This window comes from Lipotes vexillifer, unplaced genomic scaffold (genome assembly GCF_000442215.2).
Source record: "Lipotes vexillifer unplaced genomic scaffold, Lipotes_vexillifer_v1.1 scaffold91, whole genome shotgun sequence".
Lineage (NCBI taxonomy): Eukaryota > Metazoa > Chordata > Mammalia > Artiodactyla > Lipotidae > Lipotes > Lipotes vexillifer.
In genome coordinates, this window is record NW_006777583.1 from 5,410,212 (window position 1) to 5,426,969 (window position 16,758).

Here is a 16,758-nt window from a genome sequence, read left to right on the forward strand (position 1 = left end):
TCGGAGGTGCCCAAATTCGAGTTTGGTCCGACCGTCCCCTCCCTGCGCCTACTCTGGAAGCTCCTCTGCGAGGTCTTTCCCTTCAGACCCAAAGGGGCGCGCGCTCAGTTGCTCCACGTCCGCCTCTTCCCCAGGCCCTGGCGGGGGAGGGGGTGGGTAGGCAGGGACCTGGATCTGATTAGCTGGGAGGGGAAGCCAAGGTCCCAACAGCTCTCTCCTGTCTCCCAGCCTCCTCGAGGAGGAGGGAGGGACGGTACAAGAGAGGAGGGGCGGGGGTCCCATCACTGAGCACTGAGGCCGGGGGTCTGAGCCGCCGCCGCCGCCGCCGCCGCCGCCGGGCTCTCACCTCACCCCCCAGCCCCGGGCTGCGGCCATGGGACCCCCTTCCAGCTCCGGCTTCTACGTGAGCCGCGTGGTAGCCCTGCTGCTGGCCGGGCTGGCTGCCGTGCTCCTGCTGGCACTGGCCGTACTCGCCGCCCTGTACGGCCACTGCGCTCGCGTCCCGCCGTCGGAGCTTCACGACCGCGGGGGCCCGCACGCCGCGCCCTCCCCGCCAGGCAGGCAGGAGCCGGCGCGAACCCCGAAGCCCGGCCCCAGTCTGGAGACGGAGGTGGCGCCCACCCCGCGCAACTGGCGACCCCCGGGGCCCTGGGACCAGCTGCGCCTGCCGCCCTGGCTCGTGCCGCTGCACTATGAGCTGGAGCTGTGGCCCCGTCTGAAGCCAGAAGAGCTCTCGAGGCCGGCGTTGCGCTTCACTGGCCGCGTGAACATCACCGTGCGCTGCATCGCGGCCACGGCGCGGCTGCTGCTTCACAGCCTCTTCCTGGACTGTGAAAGCGCCGAGGTGCGGGGACCACTGTCCCCGGACGCCGGAGACGCCACCGTGGGCCGCGTGCCGGTGGACGAGGTGTGGTTCGCGTTGGACATGCAGTACATGGTGCTAGAGCTCGGCGAAGCCCTGCAGCCCGGGAGCCGCTATGAGCTGCAGCTCAGCTTCTCCGGCCCGGTGTACCAGGACACCAGGGAGGGACTCTTCCTCAATCTCTACACGGACCAGGGTGAGCGCAGGTAAGGGCAGGCCGGCCCTGGCTTCCTCGGCCCCCGTCCTGCATTCCCCGCGCGCAGGCTGCGGGTTCAGGTGCTTAGGTGCGCGTCTCCTGCCCTTCGCAAAGAAACCCACCCCATCCTTCGCGATGTTTTCTTCTAGAGTCAGAGGGTGAGCGCCTCCTTCCTCCCTTTCCCTCTTCCTTTGGCCAGGTTTCAGCCCCATCCCTGCCCATCCAGTTCGTTTCTATCGTTGCCCCTTTTAAGGTCGCTGCTACCTCAAAAGTTTATTTTCCTCTTCAGAGAACCCCTTTGTCCTCTAACCCAGAATTTACTCAGGGCAACGAGCAAACCCCTCGCTACTCAAAGTTTGGTCAAAAACTTTGAGTTGCTGGTCCGCGGTCCCAAAGTAACATCTGGGAGGTTGTTAGAAATGCAGACTCTTAAGCCCCACCCTCGACCAAGGGGATCCGAATATGCGTTTACCGGAGCTCCTCGGGTGATTCACCCGCGTTAGAGTTGGATAAGCACGGGGCTAGAGCACCGTTGCCGCTCTGCGGCTCCTCCCCAGCGCCTCTCTGCGCTTTTCCTGCTCTCTTTTGCCTGGGCGCTCCGTAACTGCTGCTCTTGCAACAGATAGACCCACGTCGCGGCTGTTAGTTTCCATAGTAGTTTTCTTTTTGCTAAGGTTCTCCAAAACTTCAGAATCCCCTTTCATTCCTGCCCTCCCACCCGCTGCCCGGGCCCCGCGTGTCGTTTTGCGGCTGAGCAGCGGCATCCCCTCCCCTCCCCGCTCTTTAACCGGCTATGTGGCAGAGTTTCGGGATTCAAAAAAAAAAAGTAAAACCGATGACAAGGGACCTCCCCTCTGAGTCTGCAGGCTCACATAGTGTACATGTGTTCTCTTTACACTCGTTTGCGATAGTGTCTCCCACACGGAATGTTTCCAGCCCAAGAATTGCCTCTTTCCACGCTCTGGGACCACATTACTGACCCCCGGCGAGCGCTAGGGAAATGGTCTTTTTTTTTTCTTTTTTCAAACTGGTGAGCTCCTGCTTCGCTCATGCAGTGGTGGAGCCTTTGCGGTTTACACAACTGCATGTACTTTGCCCTTTATTATTAGAGAAAATGTTCTCAGATGTTCTCTGAGGGAAAGAAACCCACTAAATTACCCCCTAACTCTTCTCCTGCACTATTTTCAAAACTTCAGGGGTTTGAAATAAGTTTAATAAGCTGGCCTAAGTGGAAGTGTAATCTGTAACTTTTGTTTTTAAGGACAGTATGCTTGATTTTTCTCTCAAAAAATGCATCAGTACCTGAGAAACAGGTTTGAAAAGTTTTTCATGAGGATAATGTGTTACTGCACTTATGGGCTCTGGAAACCTTTTGAAATAACTGCGTATTGTTAAGGTGCAGGATTTTTCAGAGGGGGAGAAAAGGATGCTTTTTTGCACACCTACCTGACAGTGTTTTCTGCTGTCAGTTAGCAAATCTTCATCTCTTCACCATCTCTTCCTTCTTCCTGTCTTAATGGGGCTGTGGCCTGGACAAACTGCCCTAGCAAACATGGGAAAGGAAAGTCCCTTTCCATTTTTCTATTGTGCTGCCAACTCTAGTAGTAACTAGAAACCATATTTTGAGAGCTTTCAAATTCAAATAAGCAGAAAATTTAATAAAGTCCTACAGATGTTCATAGACCTAGGTGGAGCTCCAGAACTGTGGCATCTTGAGAGGAGCTGTCGCCTGGAAGTTGTTCTTCTGAGTCTCTGCTTCTGAAACCAGGAAGAAGAGAAACCTGCAGCTGAGCTTGAAGCCAAGGTCACAAAGAACCTGAACAAAATGATGACTTGTGATGAGGCAGATTTTGGAAGCCCAGCAGGCCTGAGTTTGAGCTGTGTCACTTGAGCCAGTCTCTTCACCTCTCTGAGTTTGTTGCCTCATTCATGGAATAGACATAATAAGTGTCAACCTTTAGAATGTTGTGAGAATTAAGTGGGAAAGGGGGCACCGTGACTGGCATATAATCTGTGCGGTGATGGCTACTATCATTAGCTTGGGGTAAAATTATCCAGTTATCTAAACGCGGAAGCTGCCACGTTCCTGGTAGATACGATTCTAAGAAGATTTCTATATGCAGAGAAGTTGCCCAATGTTTTCACATTTTTCTTGGGGTGTCTGTAATTCCAGCTGCAGTGGTTGGAACATGTTTACTTCTGTTCTTTGATGGTCTCTAATCACCGTCCAGACAGGCTAATGTTTTTAAATGATTTTACTCAACTCTAACGGAAGAGAGAAAGAAGGTCAATCCAGAAAATACAAAGAGCATCACTATTTGACACTTCTAAGGTTTAGGTTACGATTTGCTAGCTTCAGAGGTTGCTGGGGATGCTTTCTACCTGTGCTCAGCCTTTCTCTACCTGACAGGTGACTTCACATTTCTGCCATATAGGAGCCATCTACTGGATACCTTGGACATGTGCATCTTCCATGTGTGGAAAGTTGAGAGCAAGATCCGAACGTTAATGTCCCTCTAAGCGGTATTTCCCAAACTTCATTCACTGGCATATGACTATTTTCAGATTTTGCCGTATTCAATATCTGTGGCCATAAACAAAAATGTTAAGTAGATTTATTGAAAAGCAACTCTATACCATTATTATAGATGGAAAACCATTTGAAATTTATAGAAAGGAATGGCACAGACTAATACAATGAAAACAAAACATTGTTAATAAGTTCTAGCTATCATTATTGTCTGCTGAAGGATCTGAAGGCTTTGAATCTGAAGGCTGCTCTCTCTTTCTTAAAAAAGGGAAATTAGAATTAGATGTTCAAGATAAATAACACCAAAGCAATGCTTTCTCTTGACCTAATCAGAATGATTCATAAAACTGAAAGGACTGACTTTATCATGTGTGAGTCTGATCTATGTAATAGTCTGTCTGAGGACCACCAAAAATCCTTCTCCATCTATACTTTGGAAAATCCTGCATTAGAGTAGTGGTTCACACTTTAATGTGCATCAGAAACACCAAAGGAGCTTATTAAACATGTAGATTCCAGGGGCACACCCTCAGAAATTCCAGATCAGTACACCGATATTCATAGCAACACTATTCACAATAGCTACAAGGTGGAAGCAACCCAAATGTCCACTGATGGATGAAGGGAAGACACAAAATGTGGTCTATACGTACAATGGAATATTATTCAGCCTTAAAAAGAAAGGAAATTCTGACATATGCTACTACACAGATGAATCTCGGGGACATTATATAAGGGACCTAAAGTAGTCAAATTTATAGAGACATAAAGTAGAATTGTGGTTGCTAGGGGCTGGGGGAGTGAGAAGTTTTTTTTGGCTGTATTGGGTCTTTATTGCTGTGTGTGGGCTTTAGTTGAGGTGAGCAGGGGCAACTCTTCGTTGCAGTGTGTGGGCTTCTCATTGCGCTGGCTTCTCTTGTTGTGGAACATGGGCTCTAGGCGCACAGGCTTCAGTAGTTGTGACACATGGGCTCAGTAGTTGTAGCTCGCAGGCTCTAGAGTGCAGGCTCAGTAGTTGTGGCACACGGACTTAGTTGGTCCGTGGCATGTGGGATCCTCCTGGACCAGGGATCAAACCCATATCCCCCGCATCGGCAGGTGGATTCTCAACCACTGTGCCACCAGAGAAGTCCCGAGTGGGGAGTTTTTGTTTAATGAGTACAGAGTTTTAGTTTTGCGAGATAAAGAGTTCTGGAGACTGGTTGTACAACAATGTGAATGTACTTAACACCACTCAACGTTATACTTAAAAATGGTTAAGATGATGAATTTTATGTTTTGTGTATTGGGTTGGTCAAAATTTTCGTTCAGGTTTTTCCATAAGATGTTACGGAAAAACCCAAAGGAACTCTTTGGCCAACCCAATATTTTCCACAATTTAAAAAATTTTAAAAGCAAAAACTTTCCAGAGCAGTGAGTTTTGAGTGGGGTTTGGAAATTTACATATTTTAACAATTGCTGCGATAAACATCTTTTCGTGCGTATTTGCCATCTGTATGTATATCACTTCAATGAAATGTCTCTTCATGTCTTTTGTCCATTTTTCTAATTGAATTGTTTTTTATTTTATATTTATTTATTTATTTATTTGGCTGCATTGCGTCTTCACTGCTGTGAGCAGGCTTTCTCTAGTTGCAGTGAGTGGGGACTACTCTTTGTTGCGGTGCCTCAGCCTTCTCGTTGTGGTGGCTTCTCTTGCAGAGCATGGGCTCTAGGCGTGCAAGCTTCAGTAGCTGTGGCATGTGGGCTTCAGTAGTTGTGGCTCACGGGCTTAGTTGCTCTGCGGCATGTGGGATCTTCCCAGACCAGGGCTCAAACTGGTGTCCCCTGCATTGGCAGGTGGATTCTTAACCACTGTGCCACCAGGGAAGCCCACTGAATTGTTTTTTTACTGTTGGGTCCTGGGATTTTTTAATATAATCTACATCTGGGTCCATTGTGAAATATGTGGTTTACAAATATCATTCTGCCTGTCTGTAACTTGTCTTTTAATCTTCTTAATAAGGTTTTCAGAGAGCAAAAGTTTTAATATTAAAGAAGTCCAATTTATCAGTATTTTTTATAGAACATACCTTTGGTGTAATGTCTAAGAATTCTTTTTTTAAAGACTTTGTTGTGTTTTTTTGGAGACGTTTTAGGTTTACAACAAAATTTAGGGGGAAGTAGAGAGATTCCTCATATATCCCCTGCCTCCACACATGCATAGCCTCCCCGATTATCAATATCACTCACTAGAATGGCACTTTTTTTTTTTTTTTTAACTAAGGATGAATCTGTATCGGCACATCATAATCACCCCAAATTCATAGTTTACCTTAGGGTTTACTTTTGGTGGTGTACGTTCTATCTGTTTGGACAAATATATTCTGACTTATAGCCATCATTATAATACCATACAGAGTATTTTCACTGCTCTAAAAATCCTTTGCTATCTGCCTATTCATATTCCCACCCACCCAGTCTGCCCAGCAACCACTGATCTTTTTATTGTCTGCATGGTTTTGCCTTTTCCATACGTCATATAGTTGGAATCATACAGTATATCACCTTTTCAGCATGGCTTCTTTCACTTAGCAATATGCATTTAAGCTTCCTCCATGTCTTTTCATGTTGCAATAGCTCATTTCTTTTTAGTGCTGAATAATATTCTATTGTCTGGATGTACCACAGTTTATTTATCTAGTCACCTACAGAAGGACATCTTGTCTGCTTCCAAATTTTGGCAGTTATGAAAAAAGCTGTTATAAACTCTGTGCACAGGTTTTTGTGTAGACATACATTTTCAACTACTTTAGGTAAATACCAAGAAACCTAATTGCTGGATCATATGGTAAGCTTATGTTTAGTTTTGTAAGATACTGCCAAACTCTTCCACAGTGGATATACCATTTTGTATTCCCATCAGGAATGAATGAGGGTTCCTTTTGCTCCATATTCTTGTCAGCATTTGATGTTGTCAGTGCTCTGGATTTTGGCCTATGTTCTAATAAGTATCTCATTGTTTTAATTTGCATTTCCCTGATGACATACGATGTGAAGCATCCTTTCATATGCTTTTCTGTATAATTTCTTTGGTGAGGTATCTGTTGAGGTCTTTGGCGCACTTTTTAATTGAGTTGTTTGTTTTCTTTTTTTTAAATTTATTTTATTCAAGTGTAGTTGATTTACAATGTTGTTAATTTCTGCTGTACAGCAAAGTGATTCAGTTAACATACATAGAATGGAGTTGTTTGTTTTCTTTTGTTTTAAGATTTATTATTTATTTATTTAATTTATTTTTGGCTGCATCAGGTCTTAGTTGCAGCGCGCAGGCTCTTTGTTGAGGTGCATGGGCTTCTCTCTAGTTGTGGCATGAGGGTTTTCTCTTCTCTAGTTGTGGCGCACAGGCTCCAGGGTGCATTGGCTCTGTAGTTTGTGGCACACAGGCTCTAGCTGAGGCACGCAAGCTCAGTAGTTGTGGCATGCAGGCTTAGTTGCCCCTCGGCATGTGGAATCTTAGTTCCCTGACCAGGGATCGAACCCACGTGCCCTGCATTGTGAGGCGGATTCTTTACCACTGGACCACCAGGGAAGTCCGTGTTTGTTTTCGTATTGTTGAATTTTAAGAGTTCTTTGTATATTTTGGATAACAGTCCTTTATTAGATGTGTCTTTTGCAAATATATTCTGCCAGTCTATGGCTTGTCCTCTTGTTCTCTTTATATTGTCTTTGACAGAGCAGAATTTTTTTCATTTTAGTGAAATCCAGCTTATCAATTATTTCTTTTATTGATCATGTCTTTGGTGTATTATCTTAAAAGACATCACCATACCCAAGATCATTTAGGTTTTCTCCTATGTTATCTTCTAGGAGTTTTATCATTTTACATTTTACATTTAGATCTATGATCCATTATGAGTTAATTTTTATGAAGGGTGTAAGGTCTGGGTCTAGATTCAGTTTTTTTTTTGCATGTGGGTGTCCAATAAGAGATTTTCTTTGCTCCATGGTATTGCCTTTGCTTCTTTGTCAAAGATTAGTTGACTATATTTTTATGGGTCTATTTCTTGGCTCTCTATTTTATTCCCTTGATCTGTCTATTCTTTTGCCAATACCACACTGTCTTGATTCTTTTAGCTTTATAGTAAGTCTTGAAGTCAGGTAGTGTAAATCTTCCAGCTTTGTTCTTCTCCTTTGATACTGTGTTAGGTACTCTGGTTTTTTGCCTCTCACTATAAACCTTAGAATCATTTTGTCCAAATCCATAAACTTAACTTGCTAGGATTTTAAATGGGCTTGCACTGAATCAATGGATCAAGTTGGGAAGAACTGATACGCTGATAATATTGAGTCTTCAGATCCATGAATATGGAATAACTCTCCATTTATTTAGTTCTTTTTAAAATTTCATTCATCAGAGTTTTCTATTTTTCCTTATCTAAATCTTGTACATATTTTGTTAGATTTATACCTAAGTATTTCATTTTTAGGGACACTAATGTAAATGGCATTATATTTTTAATTTCAAATCCATTTGCTCACTGTTGGTATGTACGAAATAAATTGACTTTTGTATATTAACCTTGTATCCTGCAAATTTGCTATAATTGCTTATTAGTTCCAGGAGGTTTTTGTCAATTCTTTTGGATTTTGTAGAAAACACAGATGATCATCTTATCTGTGAATAAGAGTGTTTTAGTTCTTCCTTCCCAATGAATATATCTTATATTTCCTTTTCTTGACTTACTGCATTTGGAAGGACTTCCAGTACGATGTTGAAAAGGAGTGGCAAGAGGGGACCTCCTTGCCTTGTCCCTGATCTTAGTGGAAAGCTTCAAATTCTCACCATTTAGTATGATGTTAGCTGTAGATTTTCTTGTAGATGGCCTTTATTATAAGATTAGGCAGTCCCCCTCTATTCTTACTTTACTGAGAATTTTAATTGTAAATGGATGCTGGATCTTGGCAAATGCTTTCTTTGCATGTATTAATGGGTGATCATGTGATTTTTCTTATCTAGTCTGTTGATGTGATGGATAACGTTAATTGATTTTTGAATGTTGAACTAGTCTTGCATACCTGGGATAAATTCCGCTTGGTCGGGATATGTAATTCTTTTTATGCATTGTTGGATTTGATTTACTAATATTTTGTTGAGGATTTTTGCGTCTCTGTTCAGGAGAGCTATTGGCCTGTAGTTTTCTTTTCTTATAATGTTTTGTTCTGGTTTTGGTGTTAGGGTAATGCTGGCCTCATAGAATGAGTTAGGAAGTATTCCCTTTGCTTCTATCCTGTGAAAGTGATTGTAGAGAATTGGTATTCCTTAAATGTTTGGTAGAATTTACCAGTGAACCCATCTGGGCCTGGTGATTTCTGTTTTGAAAGGTTATTAATTATTGATTCAATTTCTTTAATAGATATAGGCTTTTTCAGATTGTTCCTTCTTGTGTGAGTTCTGGCAGATTGTGTCTTTCAAGGACTGGTCCTTTTCATTTAGAGTATCAAATTTGTGGGTGTAAATTAGTTCATAGTATTCCTTATTATCTTTTGAATGTCCATGGTATCTGTAGTGATGTTCCCTCTTTCATTTCTGATATTGGTATTGATATAATGGATTAATATATACCATATCTGTTACTGTTTTCTATTTTTTTGCCCTTGCTCTTTTTCCCATTTTTGTCTTCCACTCTTTTTTTGCCTTTCTTTACTATGTTGAATTTTCCAGTCCATGAACACAGAATATCTGTTCATTTATTTAAATCTTTGATCTATTTCACCAGCATTTTATCATTTTTAACATACAAATCCTATACCTGTTTTATTAGATTTATGCCTAAGTATTTAATTTTATTTGAGCAATTGTAAATGGTATTGTATCTTTAATTTTAGTTTTTATGTATCTGTTTCTACTACAAAGAAATAGTGAGTTTTGTGTGTTTATCTTGTGTCCTAGGACTTGGTGATCTCACTTGCAAGATCTAGGAGTTTTTGTTTTGTTTTTATAGATTCCTTGGGATTTTCTATGTAGATCATCATGTTATCTGCATATAGGGGCAGTTTTATTTCTACTATTCCAATCCATATGCCATTTCTTTTCTTACCTTACTTTGCTGGATGAAATTTCCAGCACTATGTTGACCAAGAGTGGTAAGTGTGGACATTCTTTTTCCCTAATGTTAGGGAGAAAGTTTTTATCCTTTCACTGTTCAGTATGATTTTAGGTGGAGGTTTTTTTGTATATGTTCCTTATCAAGTTGAGGAAGTTCCCCTCTATTCACAGTATTTCTGAGTTGCTTTTTTTTTTTTTTTTTAATCACAAATAGGTGTCGGATCTTGTCAAACACTGACATTACCTGTTACTGGATAGAACATAATGGAAAATGGAGGATACAACAAAATTACTAGAAGAGTGCCTGAAGAAGATATCAGAGCAAGACCCTTGTTCTTCCCTTTATGGTTAGCATGGTCTGCAACCAGTGTGGCTTCTAATTCATAGAGTAGAAATGGCTTAGGCCAATGGGCCCTGGATTGTGCATGTTTTCCTTGTGATCTATTTGAGGTCAAAGGGGATCTAGAATTTTGCACATGGGATAAGAACATTGACTAGGGAGCTAAAGAGGGGCCACCATGCCAGGGATCAAAGTAAATGTGTTGCAGTGAATGCTGTGGAGTGGTTGTGCAAGGTGTGGTCCAGAGAGAGTTGCAGCCAGACTCAGAGGACTGGCCATGTGAGCAAGAGCCCAGATGAGTGCCATGTTATCAGTGGGAACTACTGAGCCTTGACTGTTGTGAAGGAATGGTTTACAAGTCATACCAGTCAAGAGAATGCAGTCACATCAATATGGCAAATCCAAGAAGTCCTCTCCTGTCAAGAGGTCTCCTCCTCTACCCTTCCCCAGTCTGACATCTGGGTGTAGGAGAAAGCTTCTTAGTTCTCATGCCCTTAGGAAACAAAAGAGCCCTGAAAGGGAATTTGGATTTTAAATGACTATCCCCCCAAACAAGACTGTTTTAAAATCAGTAACGATGAGTAACCTGTAATTGGCAAGCTTGCATTCTTTTCCTCTACCATCAGTGAGAATGTGGGTTCCAGAGTATGAAGTTATAGGACAGATGCTTTACACATTTGAGTTCTGGTAAGTAAATTTTGACAATTAATTCTCTTCATGTAAAATAAATGTTTCCTCCAACACTAATGACTACAGCTTATAACATTCCAATTCATCCAAGCTTTCCAAACAATTATTACCAAGGACTCCATAAACCAGTGTACTCCAAAACTATATTTTGTACCAGTTGCTCCTGACCTTTGGAAACCATTGCAGAGAATACTTATGCTAAAGGCCAGTTTCTCAGCTCATCAAGGTCTGATTAGTCACCTGATAAAAGAGGTACTAGGAAAACTGAAATAAAAAACATCTTGTGTTCTTTCCTTTCCTGATAAGTACAAGTTGTTCAGATGGCCCTAGACTGTACAGAATGGCTAATAGGTTGTCTTTGGCCATTTTAAAGATGTAAAGAGGCCTTTTCTGAAATATCTTCCTGAGGGTAAAATGGTTACAGTAGTACTGAGAATATTAGGGAACCATGTTCCACTAGTATATCTTGCAAGATGAACTTGGCCTTCCCTGAGACCCTTGTTCATAATCACTAACCCCAATTAATAAATACACACCTTTGGGGTCTCCTTCATTAGGGTGATATTATACCGTTACTAGATATGAGAATTTTAAAATATGCACCTCTTCATTTACTGTGTGCAAGATTTATGTACGGTATAAGATGGATGTGAGAAGTATGGGATCTAACTCCATGAAGAACAACTTAAAAACATGACAGTAATATCACTGTTTGCAGATGACATGATACTATACATAGAGAATCCTAAAGATGCTACCAGAAAACTACGAGAGCTAATCAATAAATTTGATAAAGTAGCAGGATACAAAATTAACGCACAGAAATCTCTTGCGTTCCTATACACTAACGGTGAAAAATCTGAAAGAGAAATTAGGGAAACACTCCCATTTACCATTGCAACAAAAAGAATAAAATACCTAGGAATAAACCTACCTAAGGAGACAAAAGCCCTGTATGTAGAAAACAATAAGACACTGATGAAAGAAATTAAAGACAATACAAACAGATGGAGAGATATACCGTGTTCTTGGATTGGAATAATCAACATTGTGAAAATGGCTATACTACCTAAAGCAATCTACAGATCCAAAGCAATCCCTATCAAACTAGCAATGGCATTTTTCACAGAACTGGAACAAAAAATTTCATAATTTGTATGGAAACACAACAGACCCCAAATAGCCAAAGCAATCTTGAGAAAGAAAAATGGAGCTGGAGGAATCAGGCTCCCTGACTTCAGACTATACTACAAAGCTACAGTCATCAAGACAGTATGGTAGTGGCACAAAAACAGAAATATAGATCAACGGAACAGGATACAAAGCCCAGAGATAAGTCCACGTATATATGGTCACCTTATCTTTGATAAAGGAGGCAAGAATACACAATGGAGAAAAGACAGCCTCTTCAATAAGTGATGCTGGGAAAACTAGACAGCTACATGTAAAACAATGAAATTAGAACACTTCCTAAAACCACACACAAAAATAAACTAAAAATGGATTAAAGACCTAAATGTAAGGCCAGACACTATAAAACTCTTAGAGGAAAACATAGGCAGAACACTCTATGACATAAATCACAGCAAGGTCCTTTTTGACCCACCTCCTAGAGAAATGGAAATAAAAACAAAAATAAACAAATGGGACCTAATGAAACTTAAAAGCTTTTGCACAGCAAAGGAAACCACAAGCAAGATGAAAAGATGGCCCTCAGAATGTAAGAGAACATTTGCAAACAAAGTAACTGACAAAGGATTAATCTCCAAAATATACAAGCTGCTCATGCAGCTCAATATCAAAGAAACAAACAACCCAATCCAAAAATGGGCAGAAGATCTAAATAGACATTTCTCCAAAGAAGATATACAGATTGCCAACAAACACATGAAAGGATGCTCAACATCACTAATCATTATAGAAATATAAATCAAAACTACAGTGAGGTATCACCTCACACCAATCAGAATGGCCATCATCAAAAAATCTACAAACAATAAATGCTGGAGAGGGTGTGGAGAAAAGGGAACCCTCTTGCACTGTTGGTGGGAATGTAAATTGATACAGCCACTATGGAGAACAGTATGGAGGTTCCTTAAAAAACTACAAATAGAACTACCAGATGACCCAGCAATCCCACTACATATCCCCTGAGAAAAGCATAGTTCAAAAAGAGACATGTACCACAATGTTCATTGCAGCACTATTTACAATAGCCAGGACATGGAAGCAACCTTAGTGTCCATCGACAGATGAATGGATAAAGAATATGTGGCATGTATATACAATGGAATATTACTCAGCCACAACAAGAAACAAAACTGAGTTATTTGTAGTGAGGTAGATGGACCTAGAGTCTGTCATACAGAGTGAAATAAGTCAGAAAGAGAAAAACAAATACCATATGCTAACACGTATATATGGAATCTTAAAAAGAAAAAATCGTTCTGATGAGCCTAGGGGCAGGACAGGAATAAAGACGCAGATGTAGAGAATGGACTTGAGGACCTGGGGAGGGGGGAAGGGTAAGCTGGGACGAAGTGAGAGAGTAGCATTAACATATATACACTACGAAATGTAAAATAGATAGCTAGTGGAAAGCAGCAGCATAGCACAGGGTGATCAGCTCTGTGCTTTGTGACCACCTAGAAGGGTGGGAGAGGGAGAGTGGGAGGGAGATGCAAGAGGGAGGGGATATGGGGATATATGTATACATATAGCTGATTCACTTTGTTATATAGCAGAAAGTAACACACCATTGTAAATCAATTATACTCCAGTAAAGTTGTTAAAAAAAAAAATAACAATACTAGAGCCACCTCTTTTTCTTATTGGCGTAAGGCAATTGGGAGGGTTTAGACTGTGTTAAAAAAACAAAATTCAACTGAGTACATGTATTCAATGATGCATAAATCAGGCAGCATCCCATCTAGCAAATAGAAAGGTGCTCCCAGGAGCTGTACAAAATGAAAGACTTTTATAGGCAGAAGGGGGCAGGACAAGGAAGTCATACTAACAAAGACTGATTGTTCAGGGCAAGGTCACCTTTCTTTAGGGGTGACTGTGGTCTATCAGACATATAACCTCACTAGTGCTGACTAGGTAATTCCAGGTTGAGTGGTTTAAGATTCCATTTCTGGGAGAAGGGGAAACTGTAATTAAGTATCACGTCTCAGTTTGGTGATGTGGGGCATAGTACCAATGACTCCATTTTGGGCCTGTTGTCTTGTTTTTAACAAATGAGATCTTTTATGTTCACTGTGAAGAAAACGTCTTCCCTTTGTTTGAAAAGTCTATGTAGATTTGAAGGTCAAATCTACATTAGAAATGGCAACCCTTGCTTAACCTGCTCATAGCACTTTTGAGAGAATGTGCCCTACACAGGCCACGCTCTGTACCAGTGACCTTCTCTCCATATTCCTGTTCCAGCTTTCTTATGATCACTATTTACATGATGTATCTTTTTCTAAACTTTTACTTTTAATCTATATGTGTCTTGATAATAAAAGTGAATTTCTTATTGAAACATAGTGTTAGGTCTTACAGTCTGACAATCTCTGCCCTTTAGTTGGGGTGTTTAGACTACTTACATTTGATGTAGTTATTGAGTTGATTGGATTCAAATCTACCATCTTGCTATTTGCTCTCTATTGTCTAAACTGTTTTTTATTTTATTTTTCTCTTCTTTTGTATTGAGTAGTTTTTAATATTCCATTTAATATTAACTTGGCTAATTAGCTATGTCTTTTTGTGTGTGGTGAGGTGAGAAGTAGAGCAGGAGGATTGCTCTAGGGTTTATGATATGTGTCCCAACTTATCACAGACTACATTCAAATGGAACTATACCCACTTTACATATAATATATAAATCTTAGAAGAACACGTTTCTGTTTTCCCCCTCCTATCTTTTGTGCTACAGCTGCTACACATCTTACTTTTACATAGGTTATTAACCCTACCATATACTGTTATTGTTTTTCCTTTAAACAATTAATTACTTTAAGATAAATTTTTACAAGAGAAAAAATTTTTATTTACTTACATATATACCATCTCCAGGGCTCTTCATTCCTTTGTGTACATCTAAGTTTACATGTTATATTATTTTCTTTCACCTGAAAGACTTTAACATTTCTTGAAGTTCAGTTCTACTGGTGATAAATTCTCTCAGTTTTTGTCTGTCTGAAAATTTTTATTTTTCCTTCATTTTTGAAAGATATTCTTGCTCAGTATAGAATTCTAGATTGGTGGGTTTTTTTTTTTAATTTAAGCAGTTTAAGGATGTTATTTCATTGACTTATGGCTTGAATAATTTCTGAAGAGAAGTCTAGGGATTTTAATTTTTGTTCCTCTGTATGAGATTTGCTCTTCTGTGATAATCATATGATTTTTCTTTTTTAATTTGTTACTATGGCAAATTATACTGATTGACTTTCTGATATTAAACTAAGTTTGCATTGCCATGATAAATCCCACTTGGTCTTGATGTATTATCCTTTTATATTTTATTGCATTCAACTCACTAAAATTTTGTTTATAATTTTTGCATCTATGTTCATGAGACATATAGACTTGTGGCTTTTTGTTTTGTTTTGCTTTTTATCTTGCAACGTCTTTGTCTGGTTTTGGTATCAGTGTAACACTGGCTTCAAATAATAAATTTGGAGGTATTCCTTCTTTAATTTTCTGGAAATATTTATGTAGAATTAGTATTATTTCTTCCTTAAATGCTTGGTTGAGTTTCACCAATGAAGCCACCTGGGCTTGGAGCTTCTTTGTGAGATGTTTTTTAACTACAAAATAAGCTTCCTTAATAGATATAGGACTATTCAGGTTATCTATTTCTTTATGAGTGAGCTTTAGTAGTTTAAGTCTTTCAAGGAATTTGTCCATCTAATCAAAGTTGCCAAATTTATAAGTATAAAGTTGTTCAAAATATTCCTTTCCTCTTATAATTTTAATATCTGTAGAATCTGTAGTGATGTCACCTCTTTCTTTCCTGATATTGGTCATTTGTGTCTTCTCTCTTTTGGGGAGCTGGAGCCCTGGTTCTGTTACCACTCCTGTCCCTTACTAGTTGTCTAACCAGTTGCATAAACTCCCAGGGCTTCAGCTTTTACATCTGTAAATTAAGAGAGTGGAGCTCTGTAAAGTCTCTTCCACTTCGGATAGTCAATAAGTTTGATCTGTCTGTCTAGAGATTTATCTACTTTATTAATCTTCTTGTAGAACCAGTTTTTTATTTCATACATTTCCTCTATTGTTTTTCTGTTTTTTATTTCAATACTTCATGCATTAATCTTTATTATTTCCTTTCTTTTTGCTTTGGGCTTCATTTCCTTTTCTTATTCTGTTTTCTTAAGGTGGGTGCAAGGTCATTGATTTAAGATCTTTTTTCTCCTCCAATATAGGCATTTAATGCTGTAAATTTTCCACTAACTACTGCTTTAATGATATACCACAGATGATATTATGTTGCTTTTTCATTTTCATTCAGTTGAAATTACTTTCTAATTTCCCTTTTGATTTCTTCTTTGACTCATGGGTTACTTAGAACTGTTCTATTTTGTTTCCACATATTTGTGCATTTTCTCATTTTTTTAATTAAACCCCTGATATTTTAAATTTTATGTTGCTGAGTGCTGCATTTTGTTATATTGCTTTAATGAAGGATGGCCTTTTTTTGAATAGGCACATAAATTACTTGGTGATCCTTTTGATCCTTGTTTGCTCTCTTGAGTCTTGTGTTTAAGCACTTCTAGAGTGGATCTAAAGTTGCCTTTACTCTAGGGCTAGTTTAGTTCACTACGCAGGCATTACCCTTCTGGTCTCTGTTGAAAAATCCAAATATTCTGGAGATGTCTATACTCTGGTTTGTGGGAGCTTGAACAACTCCTAGCACTATGTGAACTCTGGGAATTGTTCAGCTTTCTCCTCCCTGGTAGCTATTCTTTCCCTGACAGATTTTCTTTGCTTGACCTTCTGAAGTACAGATTACTATTTGACCAAAGACTCGAGGGGGATTCTATGCAGGTTTCTGGGTGTCTTTCTC

General features: G+C 40.1%; 1 protein-coding gene across 1 annotated transcript in view; it reads left to right on the plus strand.

The window, feature by feature from the left end:
• The first annotated feature begins 191 nt into the window (after positions 1-191).
• LVRN (laeverin) overlaps positions 192-16,758 on the plus strand; it is an 88,908-nt gene continuing 72,341 nt past the window's right edge. The window contains exon 1 of the mRNA XM_007451218.1: positions 192-1,068. Within this exon, the coding sequence (XP_007451280.1) occupies positions 374-1,068 (695 nt within the window). The 5' untranslated portion in view covers positions 192-373. The remainder of the gene's footprint in view (positions 1,069-16,758) is intronic.